General features: G+C 37.4%; 1 protein-coding gene and 1 pseudogene across 3 annotated transcripts in view; both read left to right on the top strand.

Annotated features, from left to right (window-relative positions):
* Positions 1 to 22,879, top strand: part of Vps39 (VPS39 subunit of HOPS complex) — a 46,685-nt gene continuing 23,806 nt past the window's right edge. For 2 of the 3 annotated variants that reach the window (XM_071608129.1, XM_027925285.3), the window contains exons 1-8: positions 1 to 244; positions 7,377 to 7,442; positions 12,862 to 12,926; positions 13,651 to 13,693; positions 15,731 to 15,825; positions 16,271 to 16,369; positions 16,806 to 16,898; positions 20,530 to 20,713. In XM_071608129.1, coding sequence (XP_071464230.1) covers positions 172 to 244; positions 7,377 to 7,442; positions 12,862 to 12,926; positions 13,651 to 13,693; positions 15,731 to 15,825; positions 16,271 to 16,369; positions 16,806 to 16,898; positions 20,530 to 20,713 — 718 coding nt within the window. In that variant the 5' untranslated portion in view covers positions 1 to 171. Of the gene's footprint in view, positions 245 to 1,593; positions 1,628 to 7,376; positions 7,443 to 12,861; positions 12,927 to 13,650; positions 13,694 to 15,730; positions 15,826 to 16,270; positions 16,370 to 16,805; positions 16,899 to 20,529; positions 20,714 to 22,879 lie in introns of those variants that run through there. The other variant, XM_027925290.2, reaches the window with a different exon arrangement.
* Positions 17,945 to 20,520, top strand: LOC139704719 (RNA transcription, translation and transport factor protein pseudogene; annotated as a pseudogene).

Here is a 22,879-nt window from a genome sequence, read left to right as displayed (position 1 = left end):
GGGACTACCTTGGCAGGAAGTCCGGTGTTGACCATGGCTGTATTACGGAGGGGCCTATAGCCGGGGTCCTTGCGGGATCTCGGTCTGCTCTTTCGCCCGCCCTGGTTCTGTTCAAAGCACAGATCCGCATACTTGGGGCGAGGCAAGGGTGGTGACTCTCTCCCTGCCGCCATGCACGACGCTTTCGAGCCGGTACCGATCCTAGAAAAGCTGCCTCTGCAGATCGACTGCCTGGCTGCCTGGGGTGAGCCGAGAGGCCGCGGGGCCGAGACCGGGTCAGCGCGGGAGCGGTCCGGAATTTTCGCTAGGCAGCAGATGTGGAAAGGCGTCTGACTGTATGTGGACTGCGGTCGGATGCTGTCCGAGAGCGGTCTAGGATGAGGGAGAGCAGAGAGATGACCACCCGCTGTAGACAGCGATGTTAGTGGGGGCTGACTGGCGATCCCTTAAGAATCAGTCTTTTTAGCACCCATTCTTGTGTTCTGTGCAATTAGAGGGTCAGCTTTCTTTATTGTGCTGAGCGTTGGCTCATTTCTATCCCCAAGAAATCCTCAGGGTAGAGGGTCAAAGTAGTGGAAAGTTCTGTCTGCCAGATGCTTGAACTTGTCCAGATGATTGTGTTGTTTTCTAGGTGAAAGATGGTAGTTTATTATTAAGTATTGTGAACAAGTTAAAAACATGTGCCTTTTCCCTTTAGTGTTTACCCATAGTTCACTTTTCCTTGCTGCAGGTAGTACTTGTTATTGTAACACTCCATCTAGCTAAGTGGTTGATTGCATTGTATTCCAAGTGCCCACATTACATTTCTAGGTGAAAGAGCGTCATACCCAACTGTCATGAAACCTAACCCATGTAACCTCGTATAATCCTTTGGGATTGACTAGTGCAGAAAGCTGGCTCAGGCATCTCTTATGTGTTCTGTCATATCACAACAGAATGAAGATTTCAAGAGTCTAAACATTGTCTTTCAAATGCCAACATGTGTGCTTATCCATGAGTGGTTGTGTCTGATAAGTGTCCCCAAAGACCAAGCAGAAATAATTTCAATCTTTGTTGTTAATGTTCAGGTCCTAGAAATTAACAAAATAAAAAATCTGAGACAGTGCACAGAGGAATTCATTCTTTTATTGGTTTATCAGATTCACATTATGGGCCATTTTCTCTGCCAGTGAAGGGAATACAGGATGAATAAGAAACAGTGCCTAGACTCCTAGAATACAGTGGGGAACAAAGATATATAAACAGATTATGATACAAGATAAATGATATTATAAATATATGCTGCCTATTATTGCAACATGCTGGAAGGGTACCCAACTCAGCCTAAGATATGCTTCTGATTAGAATGGATGCAGCTGCTTACTATACTTAACTTAGCTTGTCAGTGATCCCCTATGAAACCATTAGTACATATATCTCTTAGACTCTCTCACTAATCCACTTTGTCACAGGAGGCCACAAGAGGACATTTTACTTCATTCTGCCTCAAAACTACTTTATTTTCAGACTTAAGCAGCAGTGATTATTGCTATTTCTCGTTATTATCTCTTTTATCTATGTTGTGCCCCTAGATGGAAAGTTCAATCAAGAACCTCCAGGAGTCAGATCATGTGGGGCCAGATATATGGTGAGGACATAACCCATCTCCTAGGAAATGGAAATAAGGATGACACTGATGGTTTCTCCCTAAACTGAAGCTTTATAATCCAGCTGCTTTTTCAGTATTTTCCTTTGGATGTCTAGTAGTATAGCCAAACCTACTCTTGATTCTTCTCCAAAAATGCCTGTCCTCCTATATCCCACATCTCAGCAAATGACATTTCTATTTATCTCTTTGGCTAAGGCCAAAAACCTTGGAATCATTCCTGACTTTGCTCATTCTTTTTTATATTGCATCCAGTCCATCAACGAATCTTGTTTGTTCTGTTTACTTCTAGAACAAATCTAGAATCTAGGCATTTCTCTCCATTTCCACTGTACTGTTCTTCATGAAGACACCATCATCTCTCATCTGAATTACTGTAGTAGTCTTGAATATTGCCATGTGTTTGCCTGTGTCATTTTCAGTTTTTTACCTACATAGTAAAGAGTGAAACTTTGAAAACTTAAATGTGATCACATCTTTTCTCTGCTCAAAATCCTCCAGTGACATCATAACACAACTAAAATTTCCAAAGTCCTCACAATGGCTGGTAACACCTGATGTGATCTGGCCATGTTTACTTTCCTGGCTTATCTCCTGTGTACTTCCCCCTTCCCCCTTACTCCTTTCTAGTACCAGTCACACAGCCTTCCTTGTTCCATGAACTCATAAGGCACATTCCTACTTCAGGGACCTTGCACTTACTGTTCCTCTGTCAGGCACTCTTCTTGCCCTAGATTTTATATGATTTATTCTTCATTTCACTCAGATCTCTACTGACCTGTCACTTAAATAAGCAAGACTTATCCTAAGTATCCTATAAATGAGAGTGCCATATCCAACAATATGCTGTTCTCTTACTCAACCTTATCTTTCTATATATCATGGATCACCACCCTATTTTCTTTTATACATTTAGTTATTGTCTCTTTCTCTCCACACTAGAAAATAAGTTTCCTTCAGAGCAGAAACTTGGATTTGCACTTTGCTGTATCTTCAGTGCGTAGAACAGTTCCTGATTCAATGGATATTCATTAAATATTTAATTAATGAGCAATGATAATAGTAGTGATAACTTCCATTTCTACTGAGTACTAATCTATGTTGGGCTTTTATGAAATAATAATCCCATTTTATAGAGGAAGTACCTGAGACTTAGAGAATTTAAAGAATTTTTCCAAGGTCTCATATCCTGCAAATCATTTCTGATTCTAGAACTTAGTCCCAAACTTTAATGTTTATTCAGAACCTTTTAAAAAGTGAGATTTTTGTGTGTATGTGTGTATCTGTATTTCTGACTAAAACAATGGAAATCTAAGCCAAAAATTACCAAACAATATCTACAGCAGAGGGAGAAGAGAAGGTGGAATGGAGCGAAGCTAGATTTTTTATAATTTTAGCTTTGGAGCTACATAGATGTTTTGTGTAATTAAAAAACAAAATTAGGGGTTGGGGTGTGAGCCAGTGGTAGAGCCCTTTCCTGGCCTATGTGAGGCCCTGCATTTGATTCCTAGCACTGAAAAGAAAAATCATATTTAAAACTACAGATTTCAGGGTACCACCCCAGAATCACCGAATCAGATTCTCTGCATGCAGGACTCAGGAATTTGCATTTTTATTAAGTCTGGATGATTCTAATGCAGCTAATCAGGAGCTTATGCTTTGTGAGACCCTATTCTTTGTTAATGACTCAAAGAAGGAAGGCAGTCACTACCTTTTCTATATCTATGGAAGCCATCTTTGGTCCAGGAATGGAATTGTTTATTGCAGAGGTTGGACTTCATTGCATTGTTGTATGGAGCTTCATTAGGTTAATTATGAGTAAGAGGGCCCAGCCTTACTTCTCAGGACAGATCAAGTCCAACCTTGATACACAGGAGTAGGTCATCAGGAGCTTTCTAGGGCTGTATGTTACCTGTTTGTTATGTGTATGATAACTATTTGTGTAATATGTTCTACTTTCTGATGTGCAGTATTGAGTTTCAGAAGACTCCATATTCAGCTTAACAAGCTCTTGTTAAGCTGAATGTTTGGTAACAAGGCTTGTTCTCTGCATTGTGTGTGCATAGCTGTGTTATATGGTGACATGTCCTAGAGAGTGGAGGACTCAACATGAGTCAGGTCCTCTACCTGAGTTCCATAGCCACATCAGATCCCTTTAAGGTTTCTTATCGTTAGCATATCTGGAAGACACATCATTTGTCCTTATGAGTTTGAGGTCTAGAAATAGTGTTCCCTCAGCACTTCCAAATGAAAGCTTGCAAAGGGACAAATAACACTTCAATTTTAAAAAAATCTCAGTGGATTTATTCTGATTCCCTTTTATGGCCAGTTGAGTAGCCATTTGATAGGAAGTATCTTGGCAAATAAGCATTTCAATAAGAATGGGAAATAACTTGAATGTCATGCCTAGGAGTTTGACTTCATATTTTGGTTGTGCATTTTCATGAGATTTTTAACCTCAGTGTGAAAGCATTGTGGATCTACTCTAAGAGAGCTGGCAGCAAACGTGAAAGAATGTGCAGAATGAGACCAGTGAGGCTGGAAACTAGACAAGGCTGTTTTCAGGGATCCCTTGGGAGAGGGAGTACCTTGTGGAATTTAAAATGAAGGACCTTGGCTGACCTGGGGAAAAGACCATTGATAGAAAGAAAGGAAAACAGGATTTGATAGGGGTCTTGGGGACAGAGTATAGTGATAAGGATGGGGAAGATGGTGAGCCATGTTTGTCCTTTGTTTTGATTATAGAATTTTATGTGATATAAGTGAACTAAAAGTTTTTTCTATTCCTTTTTATTTATATTTGAAGTATCAGTGGGTGTCCCCAAAATTGACTTTATTATTGCTAAATTGCTTGATACAATGCTACATAAATGAATTCTAAACATAGTATCGTTTACAAAGTAGACACTGTGAACTCAATTGCTTTTTCACCATGTTCACTCTAGCATAAATTTCCAGCATTTCATCATGGTTAGTACTATTTCTGGGTTTCTGTATATGTCACTTAAAGCACCAGTGTCTTACTTTCTATGTCCTTCCTATTCTTTAAAACATAAGATAAACGAACATAAAATCACTATCTTTTTCTGGACAACTAAGGACATCAGGCTGGAGAAATATTCCTAATATGGAACCTGATCTGATTTTATAAATATATAACTACTGCCTTTCAGACAGCCTCTGGCCAACAACACCCATCCTTTGACATGGGATGCTTTAGTAAGTGCTTCACAGGATGTGGTTAGGACAGACAGGTTGGGGTTAGAATCCTAACTCTTTGTCACCTATTATGTATGACTGGGCAAGTGCTATATCCCCTAAGCCTCAGCTTCTTCATCTATAAAATGGAGACTTTTTGTTTTAATAAAGGGACCTACTTTAAAGAATATTTGTGAGGATTAGTGAAAAATGAGATATGTGTTTAGCATTTCCTCAAACACAACATATGCACAATAAAGGTTATCTATGCTAGTATCCAATATAGTCATATACCACCCACATAACAATGTTTTGGTAAATGAGGAATGATATATACAGTGTTGTATACCATGTAGATTGTGTGTAGTAGGCTATGTCATTTAAGTTTGCATAAGTACACCTGTGTTGTTTGCACAACAGTGAAATCATCTGATGACATGTTTCTGTCGTTAAACACGCATGGCAGTATTTTATTTTGTAGAGCAAGAGAGTTTATGAAAGGAATGAGTGATCTTAATGTTACAACTTCAAAAAGCTGAGGAGGGCCTGGTGTGGTAGTGCATGCCTATAATCCTAGTGACTCTGGAGACTGAGGCAAGAGGTTTGCAACTTTGAGGCCTCAGCAACTTAGTGAGACCTTGTCTCAAAAAATAAAAAGGGCTGGAGATTTAGCTCAGTGCCCCTGTGTTTAATCCCCAGTGCCAAAAAAAAAAAAAAAAGCTAAGGAGGTATCTTTACATTATTAACTTCCCTACATGATGTAATATGGATCTTCCTGAAATGCCTCCCCAAATGTGGTCCTTGAACCAGCAGCATCAGCATTACCTGGGAACTTGTAGGAAATGAAAATTCCTGAGCCTGCTTCTTAATCTACTGAATCAGAAACTTAACAAGGCCTGGAAATCTGTTTTAACATAACCTCAAATAATTATGATATAACTTAAGGTTTTTAACCCCACTCAGTGGCCAAGGCCTTTTTATATGTATATAATAAGAGCTTTATTAAGATGTAATTTACATACCATACAGTTTATCCATTTGAAGTATACAATTCACTGGTTTTCAGTACATTTGCAGAGTTGTGCAACTGTGATCACAATAAATTTTATCACTCCCAAAAGAAACCCAATATCCACTAAAATTCATTCCTCCTTGCTCCCTGAGCCCACCAGCCCTTAACAACCTCTAATCTTTCTGTCTCTGGATTTACCTATTCTGGGCATTTCATATAAATGGAATCATCGCCTTTTGTGTGTGGATTCTTCCACTTAGCATAATGATTCCAGGTTCATTCATTTTATAGCATGCATCAGTACTCTCTTCCTTTTAATTATTGGCTAATATTCCACTGTTTGGATATACCACATTTTGTTTCACCAGTTGGTGGGCATTTTGGTTATTTCCACTTTTTGGCTATTATAAATAATGCTGCTCTTAACTTTTGTGTCCAGTTTTTATGTGGATGTATGTTTTCAGTTCTCTTGGTATAAACCTTGGAATGGAATTGCTGAGTCACAGGGTTACTCTATATTAAATCTGTTGTAGAACTGCCAGACTGTTTTACATTCCTGCTAGCAATGTGTAAGGGTTCTAACTTCTTCACATTCATTATTATCTGTGGACCATCTTTTGAGATAATGAATTCTGTAAGTTTATTACACTAAAACATTTATTTTTCCTAAAATAAAATCATTAAACCTCCATAGGATGCCTCTTAGCTGTTATTTCTGAGGTTAGATACCCTAGTTTCATGTCTGCTGTCCATTTTATTATGTTATAAACTTCCATACTTTCATCATATTCTTTTCTTTTGATACTGCAAATTGAACCCAGGAGCACTTAACTATGGAACCACATCCCCAGTTCTTTTTCATATATATATAATTTTTTTTTTTTTTTTTTTAAGAGACAGGATCTCACTGAGTTGCTTAGGGCTTCACTAAATTGCTGAGGCTGGCTTTGAACTCACAATCATCCTGCCTCAGCCTCCCAAGCCATTGGGATTATAGGATGTGCCACTGTGCCTGGTCCATCATATTCTTTTTATTTGAACTAAAAGTTATATATATATATATATCAGTAAAAAATATGTATCTTAATAAGAAATTAAATAATAAAAAATGAAAATCTTCATCTGTTTATATTAATAAAAGTGAAAAAAAAATCTTTTTGGTCTGCTTCATTTTGAAACAGTGAAGTCAGGGACTTTTTTATCCATAGACTAATAAAATAATATCTTAAGCCTAGTAATTGTTAAATAAATTTTTTTCATTAGTTTATTCTCAAACCTTTCTTTTATTTTTCCAGTATTAGCACTCAAACCCAGAACTTTCTACATTTAGGCAGGCCCTCCACTACTAAGCTACGCCCTCAACCTTTTCAGATAATTCTTGAATATGAATATTCCTTACCAGAATACCTGCTATCAAAACTCGTTTTCTTGACCCTTTTGATGGTTTATTATAAGCCCAGCTAAAGAAATAGCATCACACCACAGTGAATTGACATTTCTCATGGCCTTTATCTTTTCTAGAGGAATGGCTTCTTGTTGGAACCAAGCAAGGACATCTTCTTCTCTATAGGATTCGGAAGGATGTTGGTAAGTGACAAACTTTTCAGAACCAAGAAAGAAATGACTTATGCATTTAAAAAAAATTGGTAATTGACTAGTATACAACTGTGAAATCATTGATTCCTGGAACATTAAAAGAACGATGATAGGGGGTTGGAATGAACACAGTGGGAAAATGGGGAGAGACATGAAAACTGAAAATCTCCAGGATTTTTTTCTATACCCCCATCTTGGAGATGGGGCTGAATATTGATCCCCTCTTCATTCACTGTCAGTAATAAGAATATTACTTTGGGAATAAGATTCCTGTATAGATGATGTGTAGTGGTAGGGGGAAAATTAGGTACCACTGATGTAGAAGATCTTATTAACTTGTGAAGGGTAGACTAGAAAGAGAAGATGGGTTTGTGTCCAGTTTTACTTCTCCCTCCCTGGCCACATGACTGTTAGAAGCCCTTGGTAATGTCAGTTTCTCTTCTGTAAACTGTTTCACAAAGTTGTTGGGGGCAGATAAAATAATAAGCTTAAAAGGACTTTGAAAATTACAGCTCTGGTTAAATTAAAACTCTAATTAAATATGACTTTTTCTTTAATAATGTAGAATAATAGCTAAAGAATCTGAAATTTATTCTGTTAAAGAGTGTCCTTTCCTAATCCTTTTTCTTAATCTTATTTCTTTGCTCTCTTTATGGAAAACTGTTTTTTAACTATTAAGCCCTGAAACCACAATCTTAGAGGCCTGCTGTTAATATCAGAGTAGGTTGAACTGAATTGTCATTATCAATATATTTGCCCTACAAAATCAATGATTTCCTAGTTTTCAATCTAGTATGTATTTCCATAGTAAATAGCTAAAGATAAGAGTAGGTGTAGAGGCCTGAAGCAAGACTTATATAACTATGGGAAAAAGGAGCATTTAACCTAGGCAGTATGGAATGAGGAAGGCACACTGGTCAAGCCAAGTGTGGAGTAAAAAGAGGAACCAAAGGAAAAAAATAGAGTTTATTTCAATTCTAAGTTTGTCAATTTTCCTTTGAATTAGTGGTAAGTAAACTCATACCTAAAAGGTCCAAGTAGTAAATATTTTAGGCTTTGTATAAGATCTATCAAGACTATTCTGCTCTACCATTGTAACATGAAAGTAACCATAGGTGATGTGTAAATGAGTGGGTGTGGCCATGTTCCTGTAAAAATTTATTTACAGAAACACATAGATGACTCAATTTGGCCCACAGACAGTACTTTGCTGGTCCTTGCTTTGAATTTTTAGTTTTCAGAGCCAGAATATTTGTATTCTGTGACATGTCAATAATTGATATGTAATAATTAATTGACGTGTAATTGACATGTAATAATTTAAAAACTAATCTTGTCTTGGATATTCAGCATTTAATAGCTATTTTTTTCTTATATCCTGTGGGCTCAGATGTAAGTGGTGAGGCGCTGAGAACTAAATTAAAATTGCTTGTTGATTTTTTTGCTAAGATCAAGTAGGAAACTAGAGTATAAAAATGAATCTTTCAACACAGCATAGACTCAAACTGGTAATGTTAGTGTTACCCTGACTTGGAACCCTGGTCCAAAGGAAGGACTGTTTCTTGTCCTGTGATCATGTGGCCTTTGACAAGTTAGTTAAATTCTTGGGCCTCAATTTCCCCATAAGTGTCTTAAAAAGTGGTATTAACCTACGTTAAATAATTAGGAAATCAAACTCTAACTTGAAACTTTACTTCAGTAAGCTTCCCTTCTCCCTGTATACACAGAGAATAGTTTAGTTCTGGCCTGATAAGGGATAGAAATAGACTTGGGCCTCTTTGAATCAGTCTAGTTTCTCGTTTGAGATATTCAAATCAAGGCTGACTTTCCAAGGAATGGGAAGGGATATTAAAGTGTTGGGGAAAGCTTGGATTCTGATCTAATTTACACCATCTCCCTGGAGATAAAAAATGTCTCCAGGTTTCATTCTACTCTTATCTTTAATCCAGGGATTAGATTAGTTCACATCTAAGACTTTCAACTCTAGGTTTGTTTCAGTGGTACTGTTGCCTTAGAGCATTGGTTTTCTGAGTGTAATCTATAGACCCCAGTGTCCTGAAAATCTTTCAGAGGGCCCACAAAGTTAAAACTAAGTTCACAGCAACACTAAAATATTAGTGTTTTGTTATTGTTGTTGTTTTTACTGTATTGAGATCTTCAGTAATGGTGAAAAAGTAATGGTGATAATTAAAATTGGCCCCTAAGCTGAACTCGGGACAGTGTTTCCAAACTGTATTCACGGTCATTGTGTTATTTTCTACCAGGTACTCAAAATGAGTTTCTGGAGTTTTGTTTTTTGTTTATTTTGGTACTGGAGATTAAACCCAGGGGTGCTTTACTACTGAGCTACATTCCTAGCCCTTTTTATTTTTTATTTTTGAGACAGGGTCTCACTAAGTTACTTAGGGCCTTGCTAAGTTGTTGAGGCTGGCCTCAAACTTGCATTTCCTTCATCCTCCAGAGTCACTGGTGTTACAGACATACACCCAATGAGTTTTGTTTTTAAGCTAGTTTCACTTAAGAATGTTCTTGTTGAAACCGAAAAAAAATTAAATTTATTAGATTTTGATCTTTGATAACACATTTTAAAAATTGTGATATAATGGGAAATGTACAACTTCAGTTGGGTGCCAAGGTGCATAGCTGATAGCTTTTTTTGATAAAAAGTAATTATTGTGTGCTTGAGTTGCAAGCTAAATTGGCCATTTTTTTAATGGAGTGAAAAGAATGACTGACAGACTGGTTTTTGAGACCATTTGGGTATTTGGTTGGTGTATTTTCAAAATGAAGTGTTGTTATCTCAAAGAAAACAACTGGCAGGCTTATTGGAAATGACAGAGCTTTCAAGAGAAAGTTAGGATTGTGGAAAACTTATATCTACCTTTAAGAGTTTCTCCTTGATAGCTTCCCAGTGAAATTGGGGATGATAATTATGAGTATGGGCTAAAAAAAAAAAAATCTTATAATGAAATGTGCTAGCGTTTGGAAAATCTGCCTGACTTAATGAACCAGTATTTTCCAGGTAATCAATGCATGAAGTTTCTAAATCATGCATGTGTAAAAGATTCAATCAAAGTGTAAGATAGACTTATGGATTTTAATGTATCCAAGTGTGAAAAGTTCATTGATAGGCTTGAGATTGATTCCACATTGCAAGAAATTCCATTTATCAAGTTTCATATAGTATTTAAAAAGATCCATAATTCTCTGAAAAAGCTATCAAAACAGATTAAACATAAGGCTGTGATGTAGCTCAGTTGTAGAGCACTTGTCTACCATGCAGGAGGCCCTGAATTTGATCCCTAGCACTGTAAAAACAAAAACAAAAATAAATGCAGAAGCAAATGTGAGAGACCAGCTGTTTTCTATTAAGGTGGACATTAAAGAGGTTTACAAGAGGGCAGGGGTGTGCTCAGTGGTAGAGTACTTGCAAAATATGCACAAGGCCCTGGGTTTGATCCCTAGCGCTGAGGGGGAAAAAGGTTTATAAAAATGTAAAACAGGGGCTGGGGTTGTGGCTCAGCGGTAGAGCGCTCACCTAGCGCAGGAGAGGCCCTGGGTTCGATCCTCAGCACCACATAAAAAATAATTAATTAATTAATGATATTGTATCCAACTATAATTAAAAAGTAAATATCTTAAAAAAATGTAAAACAATGCATTTTTTTAGAAAAAAAATAGTTGTCTTTCATTAAAATGTTACATTTTGAGTTAAATATAAGAATGAGTAAATAGGTACATATTTTAAATATTTCTCAATTTTAATTTCTAACATAATAAGCATTCATAAGGTATAACCTACATAAAAGTTCTTTGTGGTGCTCTTTAAGATTATATGAAGAGGGCAGGGGATGTGGCTCAAGCGGTAGCGTGCTCGCCTGGCATGTGTGCTGCCCGGGTTCTATCCTCAGCCCCACATACAAACAAAGATGTTGTGTCCGCTGAAAACTAAAAAATAAATATTAAAAATTCTTTCTCTCTAAAAAAAAAAAAAAAAAAAAGATTATTATGAAGAGGTCATGAGACCAAGAAGTTTGGGAGTTGGGGCTGGGGATATGTCTCAAGTAGTAGCGCGCTCACCTGGCATGCATGAGGCACTGGGTTCGATCCTCAGCACCAAATAAAAATAAAATAAAGATATTGTGTCCACCTAAAGCTAAAAAAAATTAATAATATATATAAAAAAAAGAAGAAGTTGTTTGGGAGTCTCTGCCCTAGAGAATTCTGCTTATAAAGAGAATTGTTGAATGTAATAATAAGGCCCTTTTCAAATATAGAATTTTTTATCAAGTAAGAAGTGACTGAATTGTTTGTTTCTTTTGAAATGTGATGGCAGAATACCATGTTCCAGAAACTGTCTTCAAGTTTAGGACCCCATCTTTATCTCTTCTGCTGAGGTGCACAAAGGGAAGAAGACTTGTTCTGTTGACATGAGTCCCTGTGGCTGTTTCAAAGAGTCTCCACCAACTTCCCAGGGTTAAGGACACAGCAAGCTGTGGGGAAGAGCTCAGATCAGTAGTGTGAGCATTCCTTCCATGATGTAAAAGGCAGGAAACAGGGTGTGGCTTCAAGCTCAGGCTCAGAGCGATCCCTGAATTTTTTCTAGGTTTTGTCCATGACTGGCTGCTCCCTAACTGCTTGACCCATCAGACTTTTGAAATATGAATTTGAAATACCTACTTCTTGGGGTTTGTTGTCAAATTACAGAAAAAATATATAAAACTTTTAACCCAGAATCTGGTACCTGTTTATTACTGAAAGATAGCTGCTGTTATTGTTATGGTAATTACTCTCTATTTGGTGACTTCTGAGGCTGAATATTTTTGTCATCCCCAACAAGGCTGAGTTCACATGTTTTTATAGTATATAACTTTCTTCCCCTTTTTTGTAACAGTGCCAGCAGATATAGCATCGCCTGAAAGTGGCAGTAAGTGTAGATATTAAGTTTCTCTGGCTCTGAGATGGTGTTTGTGTTTGCTCTGTCCCCATGATGTAGGACATAGGGAGCTACTGGGAGTTAGTTGTTCTAGAGGTAAGAATGCTTTGGGCTGGGTTTCATTGCTTGGGGTCTTATATTTGACTATTACTTTTTAAAAACTGTTCCTTGTGAAACACTTTGCCAAGGTACTTATTTTGTAGGGTAAGATCTTCAGACCCACAGGTACCTTGCAGCTTCAGTAAACTTTGTGTGATCCTTTCTGCTGATGCCAAAAGTGCATAAAACCCCTTGTTCTAAAATTGGAGTTTAAAGCAATTCACTATGCTTAGTTAATACTGCTGGCTATTTTAAATCTCTGACTTATGAATTTTTGAAGATTTATAGGAGATTAGTATGAGTGGCATTTTGTTGTTGTAGTTGTTTTTGTGTGTACCCCTATTTTGGAGCTACAAATGTTTTTCTTTTTCATAGGTTGCAACAGGTTTGAAGTGACACTAGAGAAATCCAATAAGAATTTCTCCAAAAAGATTCAGCAGGTAGGTAGTGATGATGGTCACTAACTTATATAAGGCCCTGCTGCATTAATCTATGTTTCTTTAATGAAATACCTGAAGCAGGCTGTTTTGTAAAGAAGAGATTCATGTAGTTCACAATGCTGGAGGTTCAAGGACATGATGCCAGCGACAGCACAGCTCTGGTGAAGGCCTCTTGGCAGGACTACATGTGAGAAGGAGAGATTGTATTGACAAACAGGAAGAAGCCAGAGAGTGATTCAGGAAGGAACTTAATTCTTTTATAAGAACCATCTACTGATCACTAATGCAAGAATTGCATGAGAACTACCTTAAGCACTTCTAATGGCACATGCCTAATGACTTAAGGACCTCCCACCAGGCCTCACCTCTTAATATCATCACTGGGGACCAGGCTTCTAACACATGAACCCTTGAGGGACACCGTCAAACCATATCCAAAGCACAGCACTCACCAAAGTTAAAACTTTGATAATGTTACTTATTTTACTTATTAACTCTGAATCCTCTTCTCTCTCCCCTCCATTTTTACAGGGATCTTTGCCCGTGTATTATGTGCCTGAGAGTCCCTTTCATAAGCAGAAATTGTGGTTGCACATAAAAATGAGTCAGATCCTTATAAGATGTAGACAGGCTCTTTAGTTCCTTTTTAATATTGTTGTTAATGAACATTTGTTAAATGTTGTCAGAAATGTTCAATTGAGTCTAATGATTTGCTATTTTCTAGATCCATGTTGTTTCCCAGTTTAAGATTCTGGTCAGTCTTTTAGGTAAGAAAAAGTTTGCATTTGTATTTCGTATGTTAAAAAACTAAAGCTGTGACCTAACTAACACTTTCATGGTTGTTTTGATAATAGTTATATAACAATAAATTGCCATGTTCTGTGCCACATATAGTACTAGGGCCTATGGGTAACAAAGGCAGCATCACTTCATTTATTTAATTATCAATCAAGTTTTTATTGAGCCCTACTCTGCAAAGCTTGAACTAGATATTGGGAATACCAAGTTCAATAAGACATTGTTTCTATCCTTCATCTTTATATTCTAATCGTGTAGGCTGAATAATAGAAAAATCATGATATAAGTTACAGTGAAAATTTATAAAAAATGTTGTGGGATCATAGTAATGGGAGGGATTATGCTATGTAGTTGGATGATTAGAATTTCCACAGGAACAAAGAGGTGGCCCCATGACTTGATAGTATATAGCAAGTAGTTCATTATGGCCAGACTTGAGATATGTGGTGGAGAGTGGCAAGCTATTGGTTGAGAGACAGATGGAGGCCAGACTGTTAGGGCCTTGTTTGAAAAGCTGTGGTTTCATGGAAGGTAGCCAGCTAGGCCCTTTTTAGGACTAGAAATTTGCCTAACCCTCTTTAGCCCAGGGCCCAAATAGCAGAATTATTGTAAGCTTAAGTTCCTAGGTCCACTGATGAACATTTAAGGCAATTAAATCTTCATGACAACAACTATATATGAGGCCAGGATCAAATTACATTTGTCCCTCTTATACACAGTTTCACTTTCTATAGTTTAGTTACTGCTGGGTTTCTGTTCTCGTGACTAAAAGGCTCAGGGTTTACTCCAGTTGAACTGGGCTGCGCAAAATAACCACACAAGAGATACAAATACCTTTTTCTTTGGGTTCGCTGTGATAGCTCCTCTGACCTTAAGGGTCCGCAGGAAGAGAGAGAGTGAGAGCACGTGCTGACCCCTTTTATTGAGGAGAAGCTGTTCAAATGAGGCAAGGGGTCAGGTTTCAGGGGACTGAATCTATCTTTATGATGTCCACTGTCAGCAGGTTGACTGACACCTGGGTAGGCCACACCCAAGGACACAGTAAGAGAAGGGGACCCACACACAAGGCACTTCATGGAAGATTCTATCCTAAACAGGGAAAGGGGTTATATTACAAAGGAACAGGTGTGCATAGCTTCAGCCATAGGGCTGTAGCAAGACACACCCATGCATGAGACATGGATCCTGGAACCCAAGAAGGGTGGGGAAAACTCTGCCACATTTCTGTGACTGAGCGCCTCAGCACCCAGCCAGGGAGTGTGACTCAGTCACGTGTAAGGTTGGTCTCCCACAAGTTACCTGTAGTCAACTGTGGGTTTGAAAGAAGAGCGGTGAGTACGTGGGTACAGTATAATAAGTTTTTTTTTTTTTTTGAGAGACCATATTCATATAATTTTTTGTTAACAGTATATTATTATAATTGTTCTTTTATTTTAAAAAATCTTTTACTGTGCCTAATTTATAAATTAAATTTTATCATGAGTATGTTTGTATAGGAAAAACATAGTATATATTCGGTTTGGTACTATATTGATTCAGACATTCACTAAGGATCGTGGAACTAGGTAGCCTAACAGAGACTATTGTATTATTTTGCTACCTTTGCTGCAACAGAAATCCTTTCCATGGGTTTGTACAAAATCCACTGAGGATTTCCTTTTTTCTCATTAGAGGCTCCTATATTATAGCTTTGAAAGACATTTCTTGTACAAATACTATATCACAAATTTCCAGACTTGAGGACAGGTTATAAGGGTGCTATGGCAGTGAAAGAGCTTTTACTCAAATCAGTCCAAATTTTTAAGGAATGAAATATCCAAGTTCAAAAGACCAGGTGACTACTTACATATTTTGTACTGGTGATAGCCCAGAAGGAAAACAAATAAAACTGAAGGTACATCCTAGCAACATCTTCTGCATGTCAGACAGTTACATTTTTGTCCTAAAGGTGGCTCTCCTAGAGAATGGTGATCATTGACAGTGACATTTTACCTCTTCCTAAACAGAAAACAACATTTATGTCCATGACCTATTGACATTCCAACAAATCACTACAGTTTCAAAGGCAAAAGGAGCATCGCTATTCACATGTGACCTTCAGGTAAGTGTAATGCAGGATGTACTTTGACTTTGTGCTTTAATCAGTATAGTCTTTCCAACATTCCTACCATTTCATGGTAAGAATGATATTGACAGTCTCAATCCAACAGCTGTCAAAGAGACTTTGATTTATTTACTTTGGATTATATTAGAGAAATTTCCTCCATAGTATATGGTGCCAGGTTGAAATATTTGCATTCTCTGTGTGTGTAATTAGAATACCAGACATCTGTGCTGGAGTTCTTAGCTGGCAGGCCTTGAGGACGAAATGTTCCTTAGCCAGTTGTTTCTAAATACATCTTAGAGAACTTTTCTGGTAGCAAGACTTTATATTACAGGGGATTTTCAGATTAATAGATATTTCAAGGTAGAAAATGCATATTTTTGTTGTCACTCAGTTATAGAGTCACTATATATGCATCCTCATTTGCCATGTCTCTTCATAGCACACAGATACTGGTGAGGAGGTATTGCGGATGTGTGTAGCAGTGAAAAAGAAGCTGCAGCTTTACTTCTGGAAAGACAGGGAATTTCATGAATTGCAGGTATAGTCCATTGGTGCCTTGTTTATGGGTTGGGTGGAAACTGCTGCCAAAGTTGGCCCATAGCTTGAGAGACTTTCTGTGGATTCTAATGAAGTTTAGCATCCCCAGCTTGTAGTTCCTCTCAACCCAATACTCTAGTATGAAGAACCTGAAAGTTATCCATGCCCACTTGTGATATAATTCTATAGCATTTCTCAGATTGGTTTATTTCAGAATGTGTTTTCTTTCACCTTTTTTCAACTGGATAAGATGCACTTTGTCCTGTTCCTGGGTGACTTCTATTTTTATTAAGAGTAGTTTCCTGGCCTTGTGCTTAGAGAATTGTGCTAAGATGAGGGTGAGGGTTATTTTGCAGAAATGAAGCATACTAACAGAAAGGTCATGGTTTTGTTTGTTTTAACATCTTTTCATTTGAACTTTTACTCTCTCTCTTCAGGGGGACTTCAGTGTACCAGATGTGCCCAAGTCCATGGCATGGTGTGAAAATTCTATCTGTGTGGGTTTCAAGAGAGACTACTATCTAATAAGGGTAAAAATCTTATGATTTTACAAATGTCATCATTGTGTCTTGGGAAAGATGATTTTGAGTTTACCTTGGAAAGATGATTACATGGTTCTGAACTATAGGTCAGAAGACCACCTTAAGTAGGGCTTTTGGGTCTGTGTTTGTTTCTCTATTTGTTTGTTGTTTATACTCAGCATTTTCCACAAATAAGATGTCTGTGTAGCTTAGATCAAGCAGAGTTGACTTTTAGTTCTCTATATAATGATTATCCACAGCATGTATCTAATTATTAGGACAGAGAGTTAGAGCTGCTTGTGTAGGTCCAACAGCATTATCATGGACTGCTATCCTAAGGCTTCAGTGCTCAGGAATTATATGTCAGTTTTAGTGTTAACTAAAGTATTTTTGAGACTTTGGTCTCCTGCCCCCTTAAATTTCTTAGTATATTTGTTTTTCAAATTACTTTCAGATTTTTTGTTGTTGTTGTTGTTGTTGTCGTCGTTGTTGTTTATTTCAAAAGCTACATGTGTGTATTATAGAAAATAAGAAAACAGAGATAAGGGAATAAAGTAAATGCAAATCATTCAGAAACCTCCCTGCCATTCAGAAATAATCCATGGAGGTAAGAGGTATAGCTCAGCATAGAGCACTTGCCTGGAATGCACAACGCTCTGGATTCAATCCCTAGTATTGCACAAAGAAAAGAAAGAATCACTGTTGACCATTTGGTGTATGGGTTTCTGCCTTGTTTACAAAAATATCATGTTTTACACATTGTTTCAATCTGCTTTTTCTCTTAAGTGGTAAATAAATACAACATTGGCTTTTTTTTTCTTCTAATATATATACTCTAGAAAAGATTGATATACCATTCCTATCATAAAGCAATCTAAATTCCTTAGCTTTACACAACTTTAATAATCCTTGGCAATTCTAGAAGGCTTTCTCCCTACTTCCCACTGTGTATCTTTTTGATATATTTGTTCTGTATGTTTATTTTTGGAATATTTTGATTTTACCAGCATTGGGTTTGCAAACTCCTGAAGGAATCACTGTTGTGCAGCTGACTAAATAACAACTGAGCATATAGGTACTGAGAGAAGTCTACAAGGAGTGGAGAACTAAGCCAAAAGTGGGATTAGGGATCTCAATCCTCTGAATTCTGTGGATTCTTCTATCACCTCCACTATGGTAGGCAAATTTTCTACCACTGAGCTATATCCCCTGTCTCCTTCACCTTCTTGGGGATAGTTTTCTTCTTACATTTTTTTATTACATATGTATTTTTCATTGGCATATTATCATTTTTATATATAGTAGTGGAATTCATTTTTAAGTACTTGTACATGCACACAACATAACAATATAATTTGAGCAATTTTGTTCCCAAGAAGTGAAGTTTTCTTTCTTTTTTTGGTGGTACATGGAATTCAATCCAGGGCCATTCCACCACTGAGCTACATCCTCAGCCTGGTTTTCTTTCTTTCTTTTATTTTTTGGTAATTTTTTTAGTTGTAGATGGACACAATCAGTCAATCTCAACCTCTCTCTCTCTCTTTCTTTCTCTCTCTCTTTCTCTCTCTCTCCCCCCCACCTCTTTCTCTCTCGCTTGACCCAGTGCCTCACATGTGCAAGCAAGATTTCTACCACTGAGCTACAGCCCGGTTCCTATCCCAAACCCCTTTATATTTTTTATTTTGAGATAGGGTCTCATCAAGTTGCCCTAGTCTTCAACTTGCGATCCTTCTGCCTCATCCTCTTGATTGGGATTATGGGCATGTGCCACTGCAATTGGCGGGGGTACAGTTTGCTGAAGGTAGGAAATCTTGCTTTGGACCCCAAGCTATTCAGAAGTTATTTATTTATTGACATACAACAAACTTCATTCCTTTTGTTATGCAATTGTTATGCATTTTTGACAAATGCCCAGAGTTGTGTAACTAATGTCATAGTTAAAATTCAGAGCAATTCTGGCCCTTGCTTCTCCTCTCCCAGCAAGGCCCGGGGGATCAGAGCAAGAAATGGGGACCATGTTCTACTCAAGCTGACGACTCTCGACTACCACAATCTTTCCAGCTTCAACTGTAAAGATGAAACAGAATTTAGAAATCTTATTGTTTGTCTTGAAGACCAGAAAATCAGAACTATAAGATTGAAGACAGGTAATTTAAGAAACATCCACAGCAGTGACTGGCCCAAGTTCTTTGAAAAGTATCTCAGAGATGTTAACTGTCCTTTCAAGATTCAGGATGGACAAGAAGCAGTTGACTGGCTTCTTGGCTTAGCTGTTAGACTTGAGTATGGAGATAACACTGAAAAATACAAAGACTTGGTACCTGATAATGCAAAAAATACTGACAGTGCAACTAAAAATGCAGAGCCCTTGATCAGTTTGGATGTAAATAATCCTAACTATAAGGCTGGTGTGATGGCTTTGGCTCACCTTCTTCAGATTCAGCCCATGTGATTACTTGGTAATGTTTAAGGCAATTCACATTTTGGTTCAAGAGCACTAAAACAAATTTTAAAAAAGAGGGCTTGCCTGTTGCTTTAGACAAACATATTCTTGGCTTTGACACAGGAGATGCAGTTCTTAATGAAGCTGCCCATATTCTGCAATTGCTGCATATAGAAGAACTCAGAGAACTACAGACAAAAATTAATGAAACCATAGTAGCTATTCAGGTAATTCAGCTATTTGAATTATTGCTGATCCAAAGACAGACCACCAACCAGGGAAACTTGGAAGATGAATACCTCAGGATTTTAGCTTCTTATCTACTTAGTACAATTGGGAACCAGTACGCTTCCGGCATGTGTTTGGAAATCAAATGTCATATTTTCAAGGGAGGAATCCCAAAAAATTGACTATGTTCTAGAGATTTACCACCATTGCTTTTTTCCTTAATAAAGTTTGGGAAAGTGAAGAAAAAAAAAATTCAGAGCAATTTTGTCACCCTAAAAATTCCCTCAAAGTGCCCCTTTGAAATTAGCCCCTCACCTAACTCCCAAACCTCTGGTAACCACATATCAGTTGTCTCTTTAACATTTATCTTTTTCAGAATTTTATGTAGTACAGTCATACAATAGGTAGCCTTTTGAATCTGGCTTCTTTCACTGAACATAATGTATTTGAAATGGATACATTTATGTTGTTTGTGACCATGGTTTATTTTTTTCATAACTGAGTAACATTCTCTGGTGTAGATGTATTATGGTTTATCCATTCAACAGTTGAAGGATAGTTATTCTCAGTTTTTAGCAATTATGAATAAAACTGCTATAAACATATGCATTCAGATTTTGCATAAACATAACTTTTCATTTCCCTTGGGCAAATGTCTTGGAATGGGGTTGATGGGTCATATGGTAAGTTTATATTTAACTTGTAAGAAACTGGCAAACAAAATGACTGTAGCATTTTGATTCCCACCAGCAGTATGTGAGAGCTGCAGTGGCTCTGCAACTTGGAGCACCTGACATCCTTAGTTACTTTCTGTATATTAAAGAACTGGTTTTATACTGTGATAAAAGTTGTTATAACGAACACTGTGATACTTAATGTCAAACAAGGAATATCATGGGCTTTTCTTTTCAGGCTTTTTTCATGCCTCTGGCTAGGGAATCTTGATTGATTCACTTTGTCTTTTTCTAGGTGGATGGAAAAGGGTCCATCAAAGAACTCTTTCCAACAGGAAAACAGCTGGAGCCCTTAGTCGCACCTCTGGCAGATGGAAAAGTGGCTGTGGGTCAGGATGATCTTACTGTGGTCCTCAATGAGGAGGGAATCTGCACACAGAAATGTGCCCTGAATTGGACAGACATACCTGTGGCCATGGGTGAGACCAGCAATAGCTATTGTTTGCCGTTTTGTGCTGGTGTTGCATGTCATCCCTGTAGCATGGAGTCCCACTCATACATAGCTTTAGTAGACTGCTTCACGTTCCGCTCAGTTCCCTTCTTTTAAGTAGACAGTGTTTTTAGAGTCCTTAAAAATGAGATAACCTAGTTTTTACAAGAAGCTGAGTTTTGCTCCACAGTGGGGGGAAATGTAAACAGAAATGTACATTTTAGAAAGAGATTGTCTACTGCTAGTTTTACTTCTTGGTTTATTTTCTTCCACCTTCTTAATGTTTTTGTACATGCGTCTTCTTCCTAATAGACTACATTTGGAAGTTTGTGGAAATTCCTTATTTATTACTTTAATATGTATAACTTCATATGAAGAACTTTTGATGGTTGCCATTATTTTTGTAGCTTAGAGGCTCAGATTGCATTTAGGTGTCAGCTTCTGTCCTACACATTAGATGTTTCTGTTGCTATGTCTGCCTCAAGTTCCCAACTCTCTGCAGTAGCATTGCTTGGAAGCATGATGCCACTTTTGCAATAATTTCTTTGTGGTCAGAAGCATGAACATTTTTATATAGTCACTGCTGTGGAATGGGGCACAGACATGCTTTCTGTCTCTAAGGACTATAGCTCGAGGGACAAGCACTACGTCTTGGATAAAGACAAAAAACAAGTCACCACTTAAGGTGTTAATTGGAGTGCATTAAAATCCAGCAGTTCGCAGAGAGGGAAATTCATTGTTTAGTCAGGAAGACATTTCACTGTATAGGTAAGTTTGGACCAGACCAGGCAGGGAGTTTGGGATCTTGCTAAGAAAAATTTCCTTTCATTCTAGGCAGAAAGAGTAATGTGGAAATACAAAGACATGCTGATATGTGGGAGGTCGTTACAGATACTGACCTAGCTGAAATAGGTGATCTGAATTATGTAGGAATAAAATAGGCCAGTTGTTCCAGGTCAATGAAAAAATCTCAGAGGCCAGGGTTATACAAAATTACATACAAGAGGAAGTGAGGGGAAAGGGTAAAAAAAAACAAACAAGGGGGAGAAATGAATTACAGTAGATGGGGTAGAGAGAGAAGAGGGGAGGGGAGGGGAGGGAAGGGGGGATAGTAGAGGATAGGAAAGGCAGCAGAATACATGTAAATATGTAAATCAGTGGATGTGTAACCGATGTGATTCTGCAATCTGTATACGGGGTAAAAATGGGAGTTCATAACCCACTTGAATCAAAGTGTGAAATATGATATGTCAAGAACTATGTAATGTTTTGAACAACCAACAATAAAAATTAAAAAAATAAAAAATAAAAATAAAACACATCTGAAAAAATAAATAAATAAATAAATTTCTTCTCTATAAGAAGAGAAAATTTGGACACAGAAACAGGAAAGGTTGTGAGAACACATAGTGAGAAACCAGTCATCTGTAAGCCACTGAGAGAAGAAACCAACTCTGCTGTCACCTTGATCACTTCCAGCACCCAGAGCTGTGGGAAAATGAATGTATGTTGTGTCAGCCACCCCATCTATGATAATTTGTTAGGGCAGCCCTAGCAAATGATATGCGTGTAATTGTTTTTATGACCAGAGCTGATGTGACAATTAAAGTAGTTTATGTGATTAAAAAAAAAAAAAGAATATAGTCAACTGATCTTTGAGAAAGGAGCAAAGTCAATACAGAACAACAAAGGAAATCTTTTCAACAAATGATGCTGGAACAAATGGACATCCATATATAGAAAAGTGAATTTAGTCACAGACCTTGATAAGATGACTTTATGAAAATTAGGAGTGTCTGCTCTATCTAAAGGAGCTTAGAGAACAAGATAAGCCACAGATTGGGAGATATTTGCAAGTAACATATTTGATAAACAACCAGTATCCAAATGTGCAAAGAAGTTTTTTGTGCAAAGAATTTTTAACACTCAAATAATAAGAAAACAGTGTGATTTAAAAATAGATCAAGGAGAAAGAGAGAGGGAAGGAAGAAGGGAATAAAATAAATAAAATTGGTTCAAACACCTAAAAAAAAAAAAAAAGAATGTCTTAATAAAAGCATCACGTTCTGGTGGTATTTAGAGGAAGGTAAATAAAAAGGAAGGGAAATCAAAGGACAGTGTTTTAAAAGACCCAAGATTATGTATGTTGATAAGT

This window comes from Marmota flaviventris, chromosome 2 (genome assembly GCF_047511675.1).
Source record: "Marmota flaviventris isolate mMarFla1 chromosome 2, mMarFla1.hap1, whole genome shotgun sequence".
Lineage (NCBI taxonomy): Eukaryota > Metazoa > Chordata > Mammalia > Rodentia > Sciuridae > Marmota > Marmota flaviventris.
Note: the sequence above shows the minus strand (reverse complement) of the source record. Positions and strands in the feature narration are given on the sequence as shown.